At 44.6% G+C, this 22,549-nt stretch overlaps 1 protein-coding gene across 1 annotated transcript in view; it reads right to left on the bottom strand.

The window, feature by feature from the left end:
- LIPH (lipase H) overlaps positions 1-22,549 on the bottom strand; it is a 96,234-nt gene that overhangs the window by 54,868 nt on the left and 18,817 nt on the right. Inside the window, exons 9-11 of the mRNA XM_038745063.1 lie at positions 20,209-20,576; positions 16,413-16,521; positions 5,264-5,365 (exon numbers count right to left, since the gene is read on the bottom strand). Coding sequence (XP_038600991.1) covers positions 5,264-5,365; positions 16,413-16,521; positions 20,209-20,576 — 579 coding nt within the window. The remainder of the gene's footprint in view (positions 1-5,263; positions 5,366-16,412; positions 16,522-20,208; positions 20,577-22,549) is intronic.

Below are 22,549 nucleotides of genomic sequence, written 5' to 3'. Positions count from 1 at the left end.
CTGTTCTGCTTCTCACTTTCTGGGAACCAGCTACCATGTTTACTTTCACCGAATGAGGGAGAAAGATTGAAGAAGTCCTCAGCCCTTCACCTTCTCTGAAACAGCCTCAGCACATTCCTTGTTATCGTGGATTGTACCCCGTTGTTGGGTAGGGACCGTCTCTATATGTTGCCGACTTGTACTTCCCAAGCGCTTAGTACAGTGCTCTGCTCACAGTAAGCGCTCGATAAATATGACTGAATCAGTGAATGAATGTGTGTCAGAAACGCACTCGGCCATTAATGTCCTGGGCCCAACCTTGGCCTAAATATAATGGAGCATTATCTATTCTTTGGGAATTTCAGTGTTTTGGATGCCTGGGACCAATTATGTTACATAGACCAGGCTCTAAAACTCCGTTTTAAAAAAAAAGGAGCAGCATGGTCTAATGAAAGGAGAAAGGGCCTGAAAGTCAGAAGATGTGGGTTCATTCATTCCTTCATTCAATTGTATTTATTGAGCGCTTACTGTGTGCAGAGCACTGTACTAAGCTCTTGGGAAGTACAAGTTGGCAACATATAGAGACGGTCCCTACCCAACAGTGGGCCCACAGTCTAGAAGGGGGAGACAGACAACAGAACAAAACATATTAACAAAATAAAATAAATGGAATAAATATGTACAAATAAAATAAATAAATAAATAAATAAATAAATAAATAAATAAATAAATAAATAAATACCTGCAGACATATATACATATATACAGATGCTGTGGGGAGGGGAAGGAGGTAAGGCAGGGGGGATGGGGAGGGGGAGGAGGGGGGTTCTAATCCTGCTCTGCCACGTGTCTGCTAGATTCATTCATTCATTCAGTCGTATTTATTGAGCGCTTACTGTGTGCAGAGCACTGTACTAAGCGCTTGGGAAGTACAAGCTGGCAACATGTAGAGACAGTCCCTACCCAACAGTGGGCTCACAGTCTAGAAGAGTGGGCTTACAGTCTAGAACAAAAAAACTTAGGTACAACGGCAGAGATATAAATACAATGGCAACAAGTATTTCAGCCCCATTTTTCAGAGTGGGAAACCAAGGCCTAGAGAAGTTAAGTGACTTGCCCAGGGTCACCCAGCAGGCAAGTGGCAGATTGGAGATAATAATAATAATAATAATAATAATAATAATAATAATAATAATGGCATTTGTTAAGCACTTACTATGTGCAGAGCACTGTTCTAAGCGCTGGGGGGGATGCAAGGTGATCAAGTTGCCCCACGTGGGGTTCACAATCTTAATCCCCATTTTACAGGTGAGGTAACTGGGGCTCAGAGAATTTAAGTGACTTGCCCAAGGTCATCCAGCAGGCAAGTGGCAGATTGGGGATAATAATAATAATAATGATAATAATAATAATAATAATAATAATAATAATAATAATAGCATTTGTTAAGCGCTTACTATGTGCAGAACACTGTTCTAAGCGCTGGGGGGGATGCAAGGTGATCAAGTTGCCCCACGTGGGGCTCACAATCTTAATCCCCATTTTACAGATGAGGTAACTGAGGCTCAGAGAAGTTAAGTGACTCGCCCCAGGTCACACAGCAGACATGTGGCGGAGCTGGGATTCAAACCCATGACCTCTGACTCCAAAGCCCGTGCTCTTTCCACTGAAACACACTGCTTTAAGCAGAAACCCCTGCCCATCAGCTTTAGGGTACTGACAAGCAGCATGGTGTAGTAGATAGAGCACAGTCCTGGGATTCAGGAGGATTCGAACCCATGACCTCTGACTCCAAAGCCCGTGCTCTTTCCACTGAGCCACGCTGCTTCTCTGGATTACTGTGGGGTAGGGACCGTCTCTCTATGTTGCCAACTTGTACTTCCCAAGCGCTTAGTACAGTGCTCTGCACACAGTAAGCGCTCAATAAATATGATTGATTGATTGATTAGAAACCAGGCCTCTGGACTCTCAAGCCCGGGCTCTTTCCACAAGGCCATGTTGTTTGAAGGATCAGGAATGTTCCCAGGCTGGGCCAACACTGTGAGTGATGAATATAGTTTTTTTAGGGAAGAGGCAGGTATTAATTCTTCACCAGGAAACACAAATCCGGTCGGGATGGTGGTAAGCAAGATCCAAGGTCTTGGAAGCCTCGACCCTGGGAACCAGTGTGGCCTAGTGGCTAGAACACGGGCCTGGGAATCAGAAGTACCTGGGTTCGAATCATAGCTCTGCCATTAGTGTGCTGAGTGACCTTGGGTAATAATAATAATAATAATAATGATAATAATAATAATAATGGCATTTATTAAGCACTTACTATGTGCAAAGCACTGTTCTAAGCGCTGGAGAGGTTACAAGGTGATCAGGTTGTCCCACTGGGGGCTCACAGTCTTCATCCCCATTTTACAGATGAGCTAACTGAGGCGCAGAGAAGTGAAATGACTTGCCCATCATCATCATCATCATCATCATCATCGTATTTATTGAGCGCTTATTATGTGCAGAGCACTGTACTAAGCGCTTGGGAAGTACAAATTGGCAACATATAGAGACAGTCCCTACCCAACAGTGGGCTCACAGTCTAAAAGGGGGAGACAGAGAACAAAACCAAACATACTAACAAAATAAAATAAATAGAATAGATATGTACAAATAAAATGAATAGATAAATAAATAGAGTAAAAAAAATATGTACAAACATATGTACATATATACAGGTGCTGTGGGGAAGGGAAGGAGGTAAGATGGGGGGATGGAGAGGGGGACGAGGGGGAGAGGAAGGAAGGGGCTCAGTCTGGGAAGGCCTCCTGGAGGAGGTGAGCTCTCAGCAGGGCCTTGAAAGGAGGAAGAGAGCTAGCTTGGCGGATGGGCGGAGGGAGGGCATTCCAGTCACACAGCTGACAAGTGGCAGAGCAGGGATTCGAACCCACTTCCCGTCCTCTGAACCTCAGTTGTAAGATGTAGAGTAACACTGTGAGCCCCATGAGGGACGTGGACCAGTGTCCTAACTGATTAGCTGGTGTCTACCCCAGTGATTAGTACAGTGCCCGGCACATTCATTCAATCGTATTTATTGAGCGCTTACTGTGTGCAGAGCACTGTACTAAGCACTTGGCACATAGTAAGCGCTTGAGCCCACTGTTGGGTAGGGACTGTCTCTATATGTTGCCAACTTGTACTTCCCAAGCGCTTAGTACAGTGCTCTGCACACAGTAAGCGCTAAATAAATACGATTGATGATGATAATGATGATGATATGTTGCCAACTTGTACTTCCCAAGCGCTTAGTACAGGGCTCTGCACACAGTTAGCGCTCAATAAATAAATACGATTGATTTAACAAATACCATGAATTTTTTTTAAAAAAAGAAAAACGGCATCAAGAGATTTCAGTTTTTACCGACTCTATCTGAGGGATCTAGATGGATTTTTCTATCCTTGCCCTTTGGTGCTCCTGATTAGCCCAGAAGGGCTACGCTCCGAGGACTGGGTGTAGAATCTTCCAGTTTCATCTATATAAATAAATATATAAACCTATATATATATTTATTTAATTCATTCATTCATTCATTCAATCATATTTATTGAGCACTTACTGTGTGCAGAGCACTGTACTAAGCGCTTGGGAAGTACAAGTTGGCAACAATAATGAGCTACTAATCCTTAACAGTGGTGTTAACTGTGGGTACAACTACTGGGTAGGTGTGGGTGTGATGGTGTTATGGCTTTATTATTTAATTATTTATTATTTATGTATTATTTATTATTACTTTATTATTACGTTATTATTATTGGCATTATTTAATGACATTGACTGTCTTAGCTTCATTCCTGACAGCAATACTGGAGAGTTATAACACATCAAACAATCAATAAATCAATTGTATTCATTGAGCACTTACTGTGCGCAGGGCACCATTCATTCATTCATTCATTCAATCATATTTATTGAGCGCTTACTGTGTGCAGAGCACATTAAGCACTTTCTATGTGCCCGCACTGTGCTAAGCACTGGGGAAGATATACTATAAAGGAGTATATATGCTTGTACATATTTATTACTCTATTTATTTATTTATTTTACTTGTACATTATTCTATTTATTTTGTTAGCATGTTTGGTTTTGTTCTCTGTCTCCCCCTTCTAGACTGTGAGCCCACTGTTGGGTAGGGACCGTCTCTAGATGTTGCCGACTTGGACTTCCCAAGCGCTTAGTATAGTGCTCTGCACACAGTAAACGCTCAATAAATACGATTGATTGATTGATTGATATAAACAGATCAAAGTCCCTGTCCTCCATCAATCCATCAGTCATGTTCATTGAGCGCTTACTGTGTGCAGAGCACACTACTAAGCACTTGGGAGAGTACAATACACATTCCCTGCCCACAGCGCAGTGGTTAGAGCCTGGGCCCGGGAATCAGAAGGCTCCGCCACTTCTCTGCTGTGTGACCTTGGGTGAGTCACTTCACTTCTCCTTCATTCATCCTCCCTCCCAACCCCACAGTACGTAGATGTATATGTCTGCAATTTATTTATTTATTAATATTAATATCTGTCTCCCCCGCTAGACTGCGAGCTCACTGTGGGCAGGAACGTGTCTGTTGGTTTTTATAGCGCACTCTTCCAAGTGCTTAGTACAGTGCTTTGCACACAGTAAGCGCTCAATACGACTGAATGAATGAACGAATGAACTTTTCTGTGCCTTGGTTACCTCATCTGTAAAATGGGGATTAAGAGTGTGAGCCCCATGTGGGACAGGGCCTGTGCCCAACCTGATTAACTTGCACCTACTCCAGCGCTTAGAAAAGTGCTTGGCCCACAGTAAGCACTTAAGAAGCGCCTTAATAATAATAGAAGCAGCGGGGCTCAGTGGAAAGAGCCCGGGCTTTGGAGTCGGAGGTCGTGGGTTCGAATCCCGGCTCCGCCAATTGTCAGCTGTGTGACTTTGGGCAAGTCGCTTCACTTCTCTGGGCCTCGGTTACCTCATCTGTAAAATGGGGATGAAGCCTGTGAGCCCCCTCCGTGGGACAACCTGATCACCTTGTAACCTCCCCAGCGCCTAGAACAGTGCTTTGCACATAGTAAGCACTTAACAAATGCCATTATTATCATTATTATTATTATTATTATTCGAAATGATTCCATCCGAACCCATCTTAGACTACATAATCCCTGAGTCTTCCCACGATGGCCTTTCCAATCTACTCCTGCCCTCTGGCTTTAAGCATCTTCAAGTTTATCTTCACCGCCACCAGATAAGCGAAAAAGTGTAACTGTTTACCATCAGTATCGGAATGTATGACGTCAACAAACTGCGCATCCGTGGGATCTAATCTGTCCTCTGGAGGTTTCCCATTAAACAAGGGGCCCGCGGGATCAAGACCTGGAATAAAAACAAATGGCTAGCTGATTTACCCGCAGGAGAATTTTTCTCACTGGAAGATTATTATTATCCATCAACCGCACTGGCCACACCACCGTCACACAAATCCTTTAAATCGCTCTCATTCCAACCACAGAATGGCTGGATTGACTCCGTTCTGGGGGTCTCTAAGGGACAATATATTCATTTTGGAAGATCCCTTTCCTCTTCGGGAGCGTTTAAGACCCACCCAGAGGAATTATCCTGGGGATATCTGCATTAGAAAATGCATATTTAGATTCTGGAAACCATGGGTGAAATCAGTTTCCTTTCTGACTATAAGGAAGTAGCCTAAAAGGAAATATGGAAAGAAAAAAAAAAAAAGCAGGTCGAGAGGAATGTGGATTATCTGAGGCCTTGCCTTTTTCTCTTCCTTATATTTCACTCAAGTTTCACCTCTAATTAGTTTCTACTAGAATGCCAGAAGGGCAGGAAGGAAAGGTGAAACTCAAGGCAAATACCAAGACTAGTTAGCAGATCTTGGATCATTCATTCATTTGATTGTATTTATTGAGCGCTTACTGTGTGCAGAGCACTGTACCAAGCGCTTGGGAGAATTCAATACAACAATAAACAGACTCATTCCCTGCCCAGATGAGCTTATGGCGGGATCTAAATGGAGGAAAAAATGTGACGTCAGAATAACATAATTAATTCACTCCAGTCATCGATATTCATGACCGGGGTTGGGTTTTGTTGGAAGTTTCCTACAAATGCTACTGAGTAACCCTTTAGTTCTATAAATGTCAGAGCCTCCTCAAATATCTGAGGAACCCAGGAGTGAATGTCTGGCTTAGAAGAGGCCACTTGGTGAGCGAAGAGGTTAAATAGAGGCTCTTATTTGTGGATTTCATTGCTTTTCTATTATTCATTCATTCATTCAATCGTATTTATTGAGCGCTTACTGTGTGCAGAGCACGTACTAAGCGCTTGGGAAGTACAAGTTGGCAACATATAGAGATGGTCCCTACCCGACAACGGGCTCACAGTCTGGAAGGGGGAGGCAGACAACAAAACAGAACACGTAGACAGGTGTCAAAATCGTCAGAACAAATAGAATAGTAGCTATACTCACTAGTTACACTACGAATGGTGGTTATTATCAGTACTATTATTATTATCATGGTATTTGTTAAAGCACTTACTATGCGTCAAACACTCTTCTAAGCACTGGGACAGGTACAAGTTAATTAGGTCGAACACTCTGTCCCAGATTCAGCTCTCAGTCTAACTTGGAGGGATCACAGGGGAACGGGCCTTAAATCTGCATTTTAGAGAAAAGGAAACTAAGGCCCAGAGAAGTTCAGTGAGATTCTGCCACTCGTCTGCAGTGTGACCTTGGGCAAGCCACTTGACTTGCCCCCCCATCTTACCTCCTTCCCTTCCCCACAGCACCTGCATATATATATATATGTTTGTACATATTTATTACTCTGTTTATTTATTTTACTTGAACATATCTATTCTATTTATTTTATTTCGTTAGTATGTTTGGTTTTGTTCTCTGTCTCCCCCTTTTAGACTGTGAGCCCACTGTTGGGTAGGGACTGTCTCTATATGTTTCCAACTTGTACTTCCCAAGCGCTTAGTACAGTGCTTTGCACACAGTAAGCGCTCAATAAATACGATTGGTTGATTGATTGATTGATTGACTTCCCCGTGCCTCAGTTACCTCATCTATAAAATGGGGATTAAATCCTTCTCTCTCCAACTCATACTACAAACCCCAGGTTGGACAGGGGACTATATTCAACCTGATTATTTTATATCTATCCCAGCCCTCAGTACATTGCCTAGCACAACGTAGGCACTTAGCAAGTGATCTTTTAAAACTAATAATAATAATGGTATTGGTTAAGCACTTACTATGTACCAAGCACTGTACTAAGTACTGGGGTGGATACCAGCAAATCGGGTTGGACACAGTCCCTGTCTCATGTGGGGCTCAAAGTCTCAATCCCCATTTTACAGATAATAATAATAATAATAATAATAATAATAATAACGATGATGATGATGGCATTTATTAAGTGCTTACTATGTGCAAAGCACCGTTCTAAGCGCTGGGGAGGTTACAAGGTGATCAGGTTGTCCCACGGGGGGCTCACAGTCTTAATCCCCATTTTACAGATGAGGGAACTGAGGCACAGAGAAGTGAAGTGACTTGCCCAAGGTCACACAGCAGGCAACTGGCAGAGCCGGGATTAGAACCTATGATCTTCTCACTCTCAGGCCCACGCTCTATCCACTGTGCAATGTTGCTTCTCTACCACATATTTTTTTTTAAAAAAGTAAGCAGCAGATCTGGGATTAGAACCCTGGTCTTCTATTAATAATAACAATAATTATGGTATTTGTTAAGCGCTTACTATGTGCCAAGCACTGTTAATAATAACAATAATAAAAATAATAATAATAATGGCATTTTATTAAGCGCTTACTATGTGCAAAGCACTGTTTTAAGCACTGGGGAGGTTACAAGGTGATCAGGTTGTCCCACAGGGGGCTCACAGTCTTAATCCCCATTTTACAGATGAGGTAACTGAGGCACAGAGAAGTTGAGTGACTTGCCCAAAGCCACACAGCTGACAATTGGCAGAGCTGGGATTTGAACCCATGACCTCTGACTCCAAAACCCGGGCTCTCTCCACTAAGACGTGCTGCTTCTCTAGCTTCTTCTTCTTCTTCTTCTTCACTGTTTTAAGCACTGAGGTAAATACAAGGAAATCAGGTTGTCCTACATGGGGCTCACAATCTCAATCCCCATTGTACAGACGAGGTAACTGAGGCATAGAGAAGTTAAATGACTTGCCCAAGGTCACACAGCCGACAATTGTCGAAGCCGGGATTAGAACCCACGGCCTCTGATTCCCAAGCCCGTGTTTTTGCCACTAGGCCATGCTGCTTTGAATTTCCACTAGGCCAGACAGCTCTTATAATAATAATAATAATAATAATAATAATAATAATAATAATGGCATTTATTAAGTGCTTACTATGTGCATAGCACTGTTCTAAGCACTGGGGAGGTTACAAGGTGATCAGGTTGTCCCACAGGGGGCTCACAGTCTTAACCCCCATTTTACAGATGAGGGAACTGAGGCACAGAGAAGTGAGGTGACTTGAGCAAAGTCACACAGCTGACAATTGGCAGAGCCGGGATTTGAACCCATGACCTCTGACTCCAAAGCCCGGGCTCTTTCCACTGATCCACGCTGCTTCTCTTCTAGTGGGGGGACAAAGATAGATTCTCCAGATAGACTAATTCCCCCTCAATACCAACTTCTTCATCATTAACTGCTCTCACTTTCTTGTGGCACTCCTTTTTGTCCTCACAAATTTTCCTCGGCCCTGAATTTCTTCCAGCTCCCCTTCACTTTTCTCTCTCCTTTTAATTCCCCAGAGGAAGAAGGAGACGAGGGGAATCTCCATCCTCAGCTGGGGTAGGGAACATTACTCCGGAAGTCCGTGAGTAAACATAGCTCTTTAAAATAATGTTCCACGGGCAAACCTTTTTCCTGGAAAAGCCTCCTGACTGAAACTCTGCACTTAAACCAGGACAGAAAAGTCTCACTTTCAATCAGTTGTATTTACTGAGTGCTTAGTACCTGCAGAGCACTGTACTAAGCACTTGGGAGAGGACAACATAACAATAAACAATAATTAGAGAAGCAGCGTGGCTCAGTGGAAGGAGTGCGGGCTTGGGAGTCAGAGGTCATGGGTTCTAATCCTGGCTCCGCCGCTTATCAGCTGGGTGACTTTGGGCAAGTCACTTCACTTCTCTGTGCCTCAGTTCCCTCATCTGGAAAACGGGGATTAAGACTGTGAGCCCCTTGTGGGACAACCTGATAACCTTGTATCTCCCCCAGCGCTTAGAACAGTGCTTGGCACATAGTAAGTGCTTAACAAATACCAAAATAATAATAATAATTATTATTAAACAGACACATTCCCTGCCCACAATAAGCTCAAAAGGAAGCAGCATGACTCAATGGAAAGTGCCCGGGCTTGGGAGCCAAAGGCCTTGGGTTCTAATCCCGGCTCCACCACTTGTCAGCTGTGTGGCTTTGGGTAAGTCACTTCACTTCTCTGTGCCTCAGTTCCCTCATCTGTAAAATGGGGATGAAGACTGTGAGCCCCCTGTGGGATGACCTGATCACCTTGTAACCTCCTCAGCGCTTAGAACAGTGCTTCACACATTGTAAGTGCTTAACAAATACCATCATTATTAGAGAAGCAGCGTGGCTCAGTGGAAAAGAGCACAGGCTTTGGAGTCAGAGATCAGGGGTTCAAATCCTGACTCTGCCAATTGTCAGCTGTGTGATTTCGGGCAAGTCACTTAACTTCTCTGTGCCTCAGTTACCTCATCTGTAAAATGGGGATTAAGACCGTGAGCCCCCCGTGGGATGACCTGATCACCTTGTAACTTCCCCAGCTTTTAACACAATGCTTTGCACATAGTAAGCGCTTAATAAATGCCATCATCATTTTATTATTAAGTCTACAGTCTACAGTTGCAAATTCTAACCAATGGGAAAGGAAAAGAACCAAATCTGAAAATGATCTCTGGGTTATGCAAATCAGGCCTTAATTCTTGGGTCAGTCCATTTCTGCCACTTTTTGGTAATCAATCAATCAATCAATCGTTTTTATTGAACGTTTACTGTGTGCAGAGCACTGTACGAAGCGCTTGGGAAGTACAAGTTGGCAACATATAGTACAAGTTGGCAACATATAGTACAAGTTGGCAACATATAACATATTGGTACTGCCGAATACATGAAGATGTTGAAGATGTTATTTATTTATGTATTTTACTTGTACATATCTATACTATTTATTTTATTTTGTTAATATGTTTTGTTTTGTTCTCTGTCTCCCTCTTCTAGACTGTGAGTCCACTGTTGGGTAGGGACTGTCTCTATATGTTGCCAACTTGTACTTCCCAAGTGCTTAGTCCAGTGCTCTGCACACAGTAAGTGCTCAATAAATACAATTGATTGATTGATTGATTGAAACAGCGTGGTCTAGTGGAGAGAAAACAGGACTAGGAGTCGGAAGGATCTGAGTTCTAATCACGGCTCCATTCATTCGTTCATTCAATCGTATTTATTGAGCGCTTACTGTGTGCAGAGCACTGTACTAAGCGCTTGGGAAGTACAAGTTGGCAACATACAGAGACGGTCCCTATGCAACAGCAGGCTGACATCGCATATCAATCAATCAATCGTATTAATTGAGAATTTACTGTGGGCAGAACACCGTACGAAGCTCTTGGGAGCGTCTTGTTTTATGCCGTGGAGTCGTCCCCAACCCACAGTGATGCCGCGGACACGGCTCTCCCGGAACGCCCCACTTCCACCCGCGATCATTCCGTTAGTGGATCCATTGAGTTTTCCTGGTCAAAATCCAAAAGCGGTTGACCACCGCCTCCTTTTGCCTAGTCATCATCATCAGTCGTATTTATTGAGCGCTTACTGTGTGCCGAGCACTGGACTAAGCGCTTGGGGAGTACAAGTCGGCAACATATAGAGACAGTCCCTACCCAACAGTGGGCTCACAGTCTAAAAGACAGTCGAGTCTCTGTCCTCGACTCTCTCCGACGACGACGCTGCCCAGCACGGGTGGGTTTTGACTTGTAGCAGATGGCCTTCCACTCGCTAGCCTCTGCCCAATTTAAGAATGGAATGGACAGGCCTCTGCTTGACTCTCCCTCCCGTAGCCGAGACTGGTAGAGGACTGGAAACTCTTCAGCAAAGCGCTTAGTACAGTGCTCTGCGCTCCCGCGCTACTACAAGAACATCGGCCTGGGCTTCAAGACCCCCAAGGAGGTGGGCTACCAATCAATCAATCAATCAATCAATCAATCGTATTTATTGAGCGCTTACTATGTGCAGAGCACTGGACTAAGCGCTTGGGAAGTACAAATTGGCAACACATAGAGACAGTCCCTACCCAACAGTGGGCTCACAGTCTAAAAGGGGGAGACAGAGAACAAAACCAAACATACCAACAAAATAAAATAAATAGGATAGAAATGTACAAGTAAAATAAATAAATAAATAGAGTAATAAATATGTGCAACCATATATACATATATACAGGTGCTGTGGGGAAGGGAAGGAGGTAAGATGGGGGGATGGAGAGGGGGACGAGGGGGAGAGGAAGGAAGGGGCTCAGTCTGGGAAGGCCTCCTGGAGGAGGTGAGCTCTCAGCAGGGTGTGAGAGCTCTACCATGAGTGTGAGCCCGTTGTTGGGGAGGGACCGCCTCTCTATGTTGCCAACTTGTCCTTCCCGAGAGCTTAGTACAGCGCCCTGCACACAGGGAGTGATCAATAAATACAATTGAATGAATGAGTGAATGATAATGGCATCTGTGAAGCACCTATTAGGTGCCGCTTGAATGAATGATTGAGACACAGCATGGCTTTAGTGTTAAGGGCCCGGGCTTGGAAGTCAGAGGTCCTGGGTTCTAATCCCACTTCTGCCACTTGTCTCCCCACAGCACTTGTATATATGTTTGTACAAATTTATTACTCTATTTGTGCATATTTCTTCTATTTATTTCATTTTGTTAACATGTTTTGTTTTGTTCTCTGTCCCCCCTTCTACACTGTGAGCCCACTGTTGGGTAGGGACAGTCTCTATGTGTTGCCAACTTGCACTTCCCAAGCGCTTAGTACAGTGCTCTGCACACGGTAAGCGCTCAATAAATACGACTGAATGAATGAATGCTCTGCACACAGTAAGCGCTCAATAAACACAATTGAATTAATGACCCTGAGAGGGGTTCGGGACAGTGCCATATAACAATATAATGGACACATTCCCTGCTCACAACGAGTTTAGTCTAGGGACTGTATCTGCTGTGTGGCCTTGGGCAAGTAACTTTATTCATTCATTCATTCAATCGTAGTTGTTGAGCGCTTACTGTGTGCAGAGCACTGGACTAAGCGCTTGGGAAGTACAAGTCGGCAACATATAGAGACGGCCCCTACCTAACAATGGGCTCACAGTCTAGAAGGGGGAGGCAGAGAACAAAACAAAACATGTAGACAGGTGTCAAAACCATCAGGACAAATAGAATTAAAGCTATATACACATCATTAACAAAATAAAAAGAATAGTAAATACTTTATTAATAATAATAATAATAATAATAATGATGGTATTTGTTAAGCGCTTACTATATGCAAAGCACTGTTCTAAGCGCTGAGGGGGAAACAATCAATCAATCAATCGTATTTATTGAGCACTTACTGTGTGCAGAGCACTGGACTAAGCGCTTGGGAAGTACAAGTTGGCAACATATAGAGACAGTCCCTACCCAACAGTGGGCTCACAGTCTAAAAGGGGGAGACAGAGAACAAAACAAAACATGTAGACGGGTGCCAAAATCATCAGAACAAATAGAATTAAAGCTATATGCACATCATTAACAAAATACAAAGAATAGTAAATACTATAATAATGATGATGGTATTTGTTAAGCGCTTACTATATGCAAAGCACTGTTCTAAGCTCTGGGGGGGATACAAGGTGATCAGGTTGTCCCACGTGGAGGCTCACAGTTTTAATCCCCATTTTACAGATGAGGGAACTGAGACACAGAGAAGTGAAGTGACTTGCCCAAAGTCACACAGCTGACAATCGGTGGAGCTGGGATTTGAACCCCTGACCTCTGACTCCAAAGCCCGGGCTCTTTCCACTGAGCCACGCTACTTTACTTTACTCTTTACTCTTCTGTACCTCAGTGACCTCATCTGTAAAATGGGGATTAAGAGACTGTGAGCCAAGTGGGACACGGATTCTATTTATCTTATTTTGTTAGTATGTTTGGTTTTGTTCTCTGTCTCCCCCTTTTAGACTGTGAGCCCACTGTTGGGTAGGAACTGTCTCTATATGTTGCCAATTTGTACTTCCCAAACGCTTAGTACAGTGCTCTGCACACAGTAAGCGCTCAATAAGTATGATTGATGATGATGATGATGATGATGATTGAGTCCAACCTGCTGAACCTGTATCTACACCAGTGTTTAATACAGTGCCTGGCACATATGAAGCTCTTAACAAATACCCAAAGTATCACCTCAGTTTGTAACCTGACACAGATGCTGGAGTTTTGGGTCACTCACCACAGTAGGGGCTGCGACTGCGTGTCAAGAAGGATTTATTTGAATTTTATTTCTTCCCTCCCTGTGCTGATAGAGCAAAGAGGTGGGAGAAGGAGAAACAAAATGTCTGGATAGCATCTAAGTGAAATAATCAACCCCTCGGATGAAAGTTCTTAAAGAGATAGATAGTTGGGGATAATCAATCAATCAATCGTATTTATTGAGCGCTTACTGTGTGCAGAGCACTGGACTAAGCGCTTGGGAAGTCCAAGTTGGCAACATATAGAGACGGTCCCTACCCAACAGTGGGCTCACAGTCTAAAAGTCCCATTAAAGCCATTAAAGTCCCATTATGTTTCTTTATAGTACACCACAGTGAAACACCATGAGGGCAAGTAGAGCTATTGAATATGAAGCCATTTACTGGCAAAATCAGGGCAAGATTTTATAATCTGCCTAGTGTGGCCTAGTGGAAAGAGCACAAGCCTGAGAGTCAGAGGACCTGAGTTCTAATTCCAGCTCTGCCACTTAACAATAATAATAATAATAATAATAATAATAATAATTTTGGTATTTGTTAAGCGCTTACTATGTGCAAAGCACTTTTTTAAGTGCTGGGGAGGATACAAGGTGATCAGGTTGTCCCACGGGGGGCTCACAGTCTTAATCCCCATTTTACAGATGAGGTAACTGAGGCCCAGAGCAGTGAGCCCACTGTTGGGTAGGGACTGTCTCTATAGGTTGCCAATTTGTACTTCCCAAGCGCTTAGTACAGTGCTCTGCACATAGTAAGCGCTCAATAAATACGATTGATGATGAAGTGACTTGCCTAAAGTCACACAGCTGATAATTGGCTGAGCCGGGATTTGAACCCGTGACCTCTGACTCCAAAGCCCGGGCTCTTTCCACTGAGCCACGCTGCTTCTCACTTGTCCGCTGAGCGACCTAGGGCAACTCACTTCACTTCTCTGGGCCTCAGTTCCCTCATCTGCAAAATGGGGATTCAAAACCTGTTCTCCCTCCTCCTTAAAGAGTGAGCCCCAGGCGGGAACTGGCGATCTTGTCTCCGGCGCTTAGTGCAGTGCTTGGCACATAGTAAGTGCTGAAATACCACAGTTGTTGTTGTTGTTCTAACAGGCTGGCAATTTAAATAACTGTTCGCTTTTCCCTCTAATCGCATTCCAGTTGCTCCCTTGGAATTGTTGCCGAATTGTACTTTCCAAGCGCTTAGTACAGTGCTCTGCACACAGTAAGCGCTCAATAAATACGATTGAATAAATGAATGAATGAATGAAAGTAGCAATCATAAGAGGGAACCCATGATGAGAAGCAGCATGGCTCAGTGGAAAGAACCTGGGCTTTGGAGTCAGAGGTCATGGGTTCAAATCCCGACTCCGCCAATTGTCAGCCGTGTGACTTTGGGCAAGTCACCTCACTTCTCTGGGCCTCAGTTACCTCATCTGTAAAATGGGGATGAAGACTGTGAGCCCCGTGTGGGACAAGCTGATTGCCTTGTAACCTCCCCAGCGCTTAGAACAGTGCTTTGCACATAGTAAGCGCTTAATAAATGCCGTTATTATTATTATTGGGAACTAAGAGCTACCACGGCACAGGGAAGCAGCATGACTCAGTGGAAAGAGCACAGGCTTGGAAGTCAGAGGTCATGGGTTCTAATCCCGGCTCCGCCACTTGTCAGCTGTGTGATTTTGGGCAAGTCACTTCACTTCTCTGTGCCTCAGTTCCCTCATCTGTAAAATGGGGATTAAGACTTTGAGCCCCATGTGGGACAACCTGATTACCTTGTATCCCCCTCCACCCAGTGCTCGGAACAGTGCTTGGCACATAGTAAGTGCTTAACAAATACCATTATTTTTTTTTTATTTTTCTTTTGTCATTCCCAATGATGTAAGGCATTCTTCCCATTCTTTTTGCTCCTTCAAACCAATTTGGGGGTGGGACGTGGGGCAGGGATGCCCCAAGAACTGTTGGACAATAAGAGAAGCAGCCCGGCCTAATGGAAAGGCCACAGGCCTGAGAGTCAGAGGACCTGATGAGCCCACTGTTGGGTAGGGACTGTCTCTATATGTTGCCAATTTGTACTTCTCAAGCGCTTAGTACAGTGCTCTGCACATAGTAAGCGCTCAATAAATACGATTGATTGATTGATTGATTGATGATAATAATTGTGGTATTTGTTAGGCACTTACTATGTGTCAAGCACTGTACTAACACTGGGATGGATACAATCAAATTGGACTCAGTCCCTGTCCAACGTGGGGCTCACCATCTCGATCCCCATTTTACAGGTGAGGTAACTGAGGCCCGGAGAAGTGAAGTGACTTGCCCAAAGTCACACAGCAGACAAGTGGCGAAGCTGGGATTCGAACCCATGACTTTCTGACTTCCAGCCCCCTGCTCTATCCACTATGCTATAGGTTCTGATCCCAGCCCTGCCACTCACCTGCTGCGTGACCTTGGGCAGGTCCCTATACTTCTCGGTGCCTCAGTTTCCCCACCTGTGAAATGGGGATTAAACTTGCGAGCCTCCCGTGGGACAATCAATCAATCAATCGTATTTATTGAGTGCTTACTGTGCGCAGAGCAGTGTCCACAGTGTGGACAGGGACGGAGTCCAACCCGATTTGCTTGTATCCACTCCAGCGCTTAGTACAGTGCTTGGCACATAGTAGGGGCTGAACGAATACCACTGGCTTGAAGCAGTTTGAGGGAAAATAGACAAAAGCAGAGAGGCTCGTGACCTGATGTGGGGAGGGAAGAAGGGGTTGCTAGATGACGATGAAACGCCCCTGCTTGCCCGGGAACGACGAATTAAGACCAAGGCCCATGAAAATCGGTCGAGTCAGATAGTCGGAGGCTCTTCCCGAATTCCTTACCTGTAATTCTCCCTAGTGTACCGTTATACATTTGTCCAACAAATCCAGATATGTGGGCACCAAGACTTACTCCAATCAGATAAATGGAATCAAGAGACGCTCCATCCTCCTGTAATTTCAAGAGGGCATAGTGCAAACGTCAGGTATCATCAGCAATGGAATGCATTGAGCACTTACTGAGGGCAGAGCACTGTGCTGAGTGCTTGGGAGGGACAATACAACAATCAATCAATCGTATTTATTGAGCGCTTACTGTGTGCAGAGCACTGTACTAAGCTCTTGGGAAGTACAAGTTGGCAATGTATAGAGACGGTCCCTACCCAACAGTGGGCTCACAGTCTAGAAGGGGGAGACAGAGAATAAAACCAAACATATTAATGAAGTAAAATAAATAGAATAGATATGTACAAGTAAAATAAATAGAGTAATAAATATGTACAAACATATATACAGGTGCTGTGGGGAAGGGAAGGAGGTAAGGCGGCGGGGATGGAGAGGGGGAGGAGAGGGGGGACACAGAGACACATTCCTTGCCCACTACCAGTGTAGGGAACTTTATTACTCTATTTATTTATTTGACTTGTACATAGGGAACTTTATTACTCTTGTACTCTTGTATCTACTTGTACATATTTATTCTATTTATTTTATTTTGTTAATACGTTTTGTTTTGTTGTCTGTCTCCCCCTTCTAGCCTGTGAGCCCGCTGTTGGGTAGGGACCGTCCCTAAATGTTGCCAACTTGTACTTCCCAAGCGCTTAGTCCGGTGCTCTGCACACAGTAAGCGCTCAATGAATACGATTGAATGAATGAATGAACTATCGTGGCACAGTGGATAGAGCCCGGGCCTCGGAGACAGAAGGTCTGGGGTTCGAATCCCGGCTCCTCCCCTTGTCTGCTGCGTGACCTTGGGCAAGTCGCTTTACTTCTCTGGGATTGAGGATTGAGACTGTGAGCCCCACTTGGGACGGGGACTGTGTCCAACTTGATTTGCTTGTATCCGAGCCTCAGTTCCCTCATCTGTATAATGGGGATTAAGACTGTGAGCCCCGCGTGGGGCAACCTGATCACCTTTGTATCCCTCCAGCCCTTAGAACAGTGCTTTGCACATAGTAAGCGCTTAACAAATGCCATCATCATCATCCCAGTGCCTAGTACAATCAATCAATCAATCAATCGTATTTATTGAGCGCTTACTGTGTGCAGAGCCCTGTACTAAGCGCTTGGGAAGTACAAGCTGGCAACATATAGAGACAGTCCCTACTCAACAGTGGGCTCACAGTCTAGAAGGGGGAGACGGAGAACGAAACCAAACATACTAACTAGTACAGTGCCCGCCACCCAGTAAGCGCTTAATAAGTACCACAACTATCATTATTAGAGGATATTGGGGGAATCTCCTCTAGGTTGGATGATTCCACTTCCCTTTTTCCTCATTCACACCCCATAATCCCTCTCATCTCAACTATCTTTTCTCCTTTGACGCTAAAGACAAAGCCTTCCGTCTGAGAGCTAGTTGACGCCCATACAAGTTATTCCACTTCTGAGGTGGGTCTGTGGGGTGAGAGGGAGGGAGAGGCAGGGAAGTGGAAAAATGGGACAGTGATCCGTGCGTTGCTGGGCAGAGTGTGAGGGAGGAGTAGGGAATGAGTCAAAAGCCAGGAGAATGTAATCTGCTTCCTCCTCCTCCTCCAGGAAGGTTGGGAAGAGAAAGACACTTGACTGGAAGGGCCATGCCGAGAAGAGTGGCTAGAGCATGGGGCTGGGAATCAGAGGACCTGGGTTCTAATCCTGCCACTTGTCTGTTGTGTGACCTTGGGCAAGTCACTTTACTTCCCTGGGCCTCAGCTATCTCATCTATAAAATGGGGATTAAGGGTGTGAGCCCCGTGTGGGACGTGGACTGTGTCCAACCTGATTAGCTTATATCTATCCCAGCGCTTACTAGAGTGCATGGCACATAGTAAGCGCTTAACAAATCCTGCAAAAAAAGAGAGGGGTGAATGTGGCTGTTGATACTGGGAAGGGGAAAGGGGGGATATAAGGCTTGGGAAGGTGATGGCAGACACAGCAGGAATAATAATAATAATAATAATTATGGTATTTGTTAAGCACTTGCTATGTGCCGGGCACCGTACTAAGCACTGGGGTTGGGCCCAGTCCCTGTCCCACGTGGGGCTCACAGTCTCAATCCCCATTTTACAGATGAGCGAACTGAGGCCCAGAGAAGTAAAGTGACTTGCCCAAGGTCATCCAGCAAAGAAGTGGCAGGGTCAGGATTAGAACCCATGACCTTCTGATTGCCAGGCCCGTGCTCTATCCCTACGCCATGGTGCAATCAATCAGTCAAGTGTGTGACTTTGGGCAAGTCACTTAACTTCTCTGTGTCTCAGTTACCTCATCTGTGAAATGGGGATGAAGACCGTGAGCCCCCCCGTGGGACAATCTTATCACCTTGTATCCTCCCCAGCTTTTAGAACAGTGCTTTGCACATAGTAAGTGCTTAACAAATGCCATCATTATTATTATTATTAAGTGGCTCAATGGAAAGAGCAGGTGCTTGGGAGTCAGAGGTCACGGGTTCAAATTCATTCATTCATTCAATCATATTTACTGAGCGTTTACTGTGTGCAGAGCACTGTACTAAGCGCTTGGGAAGTATAAGTCGGCAACATATAGAGACGGTCCTACCCAACAACAGGCTCACACAGCTCCGCCAGTTGTCAGCTGTGTGACTTTGGGCAAGTCACTTAACTTCTCTGGGCCTCAGTGACCTCATCCGTAAAATGGGGATGAAGACTGTGAGCCCCACATGGGACAATCTGATCACCTTGTGTCCTCCCCAGCGCTTAGAACAGTGCTTTGCACATAGTAAGAACTTAACAAATGCCATCATAATCATTATTAGTATTATGTCTTGAGTGCTTATTGGGTGCAGAGTACTGTATTAAGTGGCCGGGGAAGTAACCTACAACAGCATCTACAGGAGTCAGCCAGGGAAATCATAAACCCCGGCTCCACCACTTGTCAGCTGTGTGACTTTGGGCCAGTCACTTCACTTCTCTGTGCCTCAGTACCTCATCATCATCATCATCAATCGTATTTATTGAGCGCTTACTGTGTGCAGAGCACTGTACTAAGCGCTTGGGAAGTACAAGTTGGCAACATCTAGAGACAGTCCCTACCCAACAGTGGGCTCACAGTCTAAAAGGGGGAGACATAGAACAAAACCAAACATACTAACAAAATAAAATAAATAGAATGGATATGTACAAGTAAAATAAATAAATAAATAGAGTAATAAATATGTACAAACATATATACATATATACAGGTGCTGTGGGGAAGGGAGGGAGGTAAGATGGGGGGGATGGAGAGGAGGACGAGGGGGAGAGGAAGGAAGGGGCTCAGTCTGGGAAGGCCTCCTAATCCTAATCCTAATCCTAATTTACCTCATCTGTAAAATGGGGATTAGGACTGTGAGCCCCCCGTGGGACAACCTGATCACTCTGTAACCTCCCCAGTGCCTAGAACAGTGCTTTGTGCATAGTAAGCCCTTAATAAATGCCATTATTATTATTATTATTATTATTATTATTATAAGCACCACCACAGCCTCCCTCTCATCCATTTTCCTTCCCCACTTCCAGGACTAAGGATCCCTTCTAACTGTCAATCCTCTAAATCCTCGACAATTCTGCCCACGCTACAATTCCCACAGGCCCAATGGGAAGTTTGCTACCGGTCAACACAGGTCGGGGAACTACCCCGGTATCCACGCGGTCATTTTTCCTTACCAACATCCGGTCAATTCGTTCCTTCAAGATTTCCGCCACTTTTTTGGTCTTCCCAAAGGCCAGGTGATACAGGAACGTCGTGGCCCCGCGATTCCAGTCGACGACGACGATGTTCATGTCCTCCGCAGCCAGCAGCAGCCGCACCAGTTCCGTTAACCAGACCGGCGGGGAACCCGTGGGCCTGTAGCCGTGGATGATGAAGGTGGTTTTCCGGGTTACGTTCAGATAGCGGGACGCCTTGGAGTCGAGCATTTCCGCGCAGTCTGGGTTTTGCCTCGTGTAGAGCAGTTGTTTCACTTTTAGGCCCGTGCCAACGAAGGCACTGTATATGCTCAGCCTGGTGATGCTGTCACATCTTTCGGCTGGGTCTGAAAATAAATAAGGGAATAAATAAGAGAAGCCGCGGGGTCTAGTGGACGGAGCAAGGGCATGGGAGTCAGAAGGCCCTACTGAGAGCTCACCTCCTCCAGGAGGCCTTCCCAGACTGAGGCCCTTCCTTCCTCTCCCCCTCGTCTCCCTCTCCATCCCCCCCATCTTACCTCCTTCCCTTCCCCACAGCACCTGTATATATGTATATATATTTGTACATATTTATTACTTTATTTATTTATTTATTTATATTACTTGTACGTATCTATTCTATTTATTTTATTTTGTTAGTATGTTTGGTTTTGTTCTCTGTCTCCCCCTTTTAGACTGTAAGCCCACTGTTGGGTAGGGACTGTCTCTGTATATTGCCAATTTGTACTACCCAAGCGCTTAGTACAGTGCTCTGCACATAGTAAGAGCTCAATAAATACGATTGATGATGATGATGACCTTGTAACCTCCCCAGTGCTTAGAACAGTGCTTTGCACATAATAAGCGCTTAACAAATACTGTCATTATTATTATTATTACCACCGTCCAAACACAACCTCCTGGCCTGCCGCCTTAGTCCTCACCCCGCAAAACTGTTCCCTTCCCACCCGGGAGAACATGGACCGTGTTACTCATTTAATTGATTCAATATTATTTATTGAGTGCTTACTGTGTGCACTGTACTAAACGCTTGGGACAGTACAATACAACAATAAACAGACACGTCCTCTACCCACAGCGAGCTTACGGGATACAGTTTAGTGTCCAACCCGACTATCTTATATCTACCCCAACGCTTAGTACAGTGCCTGATACATAGCTCGCCCCCTCCTACCTCACCTCACTGATCTCTTACTCCAGCCCAACGCACACTCGCCTAATTAATTTAATAATGGCATTTATGAAGCGCTTACTATGTGCAAAGCACTGTTCTAAGCGCTGGGGAGGTTACAAGGTGATCAGGTTGTCCCACGGGGGGCTCACAGTCTTCATCCCCATTTTCCAGATGAGGTCACTGAGGCCAGAGAATCAATCAATCAATCAATCGTATTTATTGAGCGCTTACTGTGTGCAGAGCACTGTACTAAGCGCTTGGGAAGTACAAGTTGGCAACATATAGAGACAGTCAATCAATGTCGTATTTATTGAGCGCTAACTGTGGGCAGAGTACTGTGCTAAGCGCTTGGGAAGTACAAGTTGGCAACATATGGAGACAGTCCCTACCCAACAGTGGGCTCACAGTCTAGAAGGGGGAGACAGAGAACAAAACCAAACATATTAACAAAATAAAATAAATAGAATAGATATGTACAAGAAAAATAAATAAATAATATAATAATAATAATATATAATATAATAGTAATAATAATATAGAGACAGTCCCTACCCAACAGTGAGCACTGTAGTAAGCACTTGAGAAGCCCAAGTTGGCAACACATAGGGATGGTCCCTAAGGATTGAATGAATGAATGAATGTCTCTGGGGTCTCCGTGTCTCTGCACAATCAATTGTATTTATTGAGCGCTTACTGTGTGCACAGCACTGTACTAAGCGCTTGGGAAGCCCGAATTGGCAACACATAGGGACGGTCCCTAAGGATTGAATGAATGAATGTCTCTGCACAATCAATATCAATCGTATTTATCAATCAATCAATCAATCAATCGTATTTATTGAGCGCTTACTGTGTGCAGAGCACTGTACTAAGCGCTTGGGAAGTACAAGTTGGCAACATATAGAGACAGTCCCTACCCAACAGTGAGCACTGTAGTAAGCGCTTGGGAAGCCCGAGTTGGCAATACATAGGGACGGTCCCTAAGGATTGAATGAATGAATGTCTCTGCACAATCAATATCAATCGTATTTATCAATCAATCAATCGTATTTATCGAGCGCTTACTGTGTGCAGAGCACTGTACTAAGCGCTTGGGAAGTACAAGTTGGCAACATATAGAGACGGTCCCTACCCAACAGTGAGCAC

This window comes from Tachyglossus aculeatus, chromosome 1, assembly GCF_015852505.1.
Source record: "Tachyglossus aculeatus isolate mTacAcu1 chromosome 1, mTacAcu1.pri, whole genome shotgun sequence".
NCBI lineage: Eukaryota > Metazoa > Chordata > Mammalia > Monotremata > Tachyglossidae > Tachyglossus > Tachyglossus aculeatus.
The sequence above is the reverse complement of the archived record's forward strand: the minus strand, read 5'-3'. Positions and strand labels throughout refer to the sequence as shown.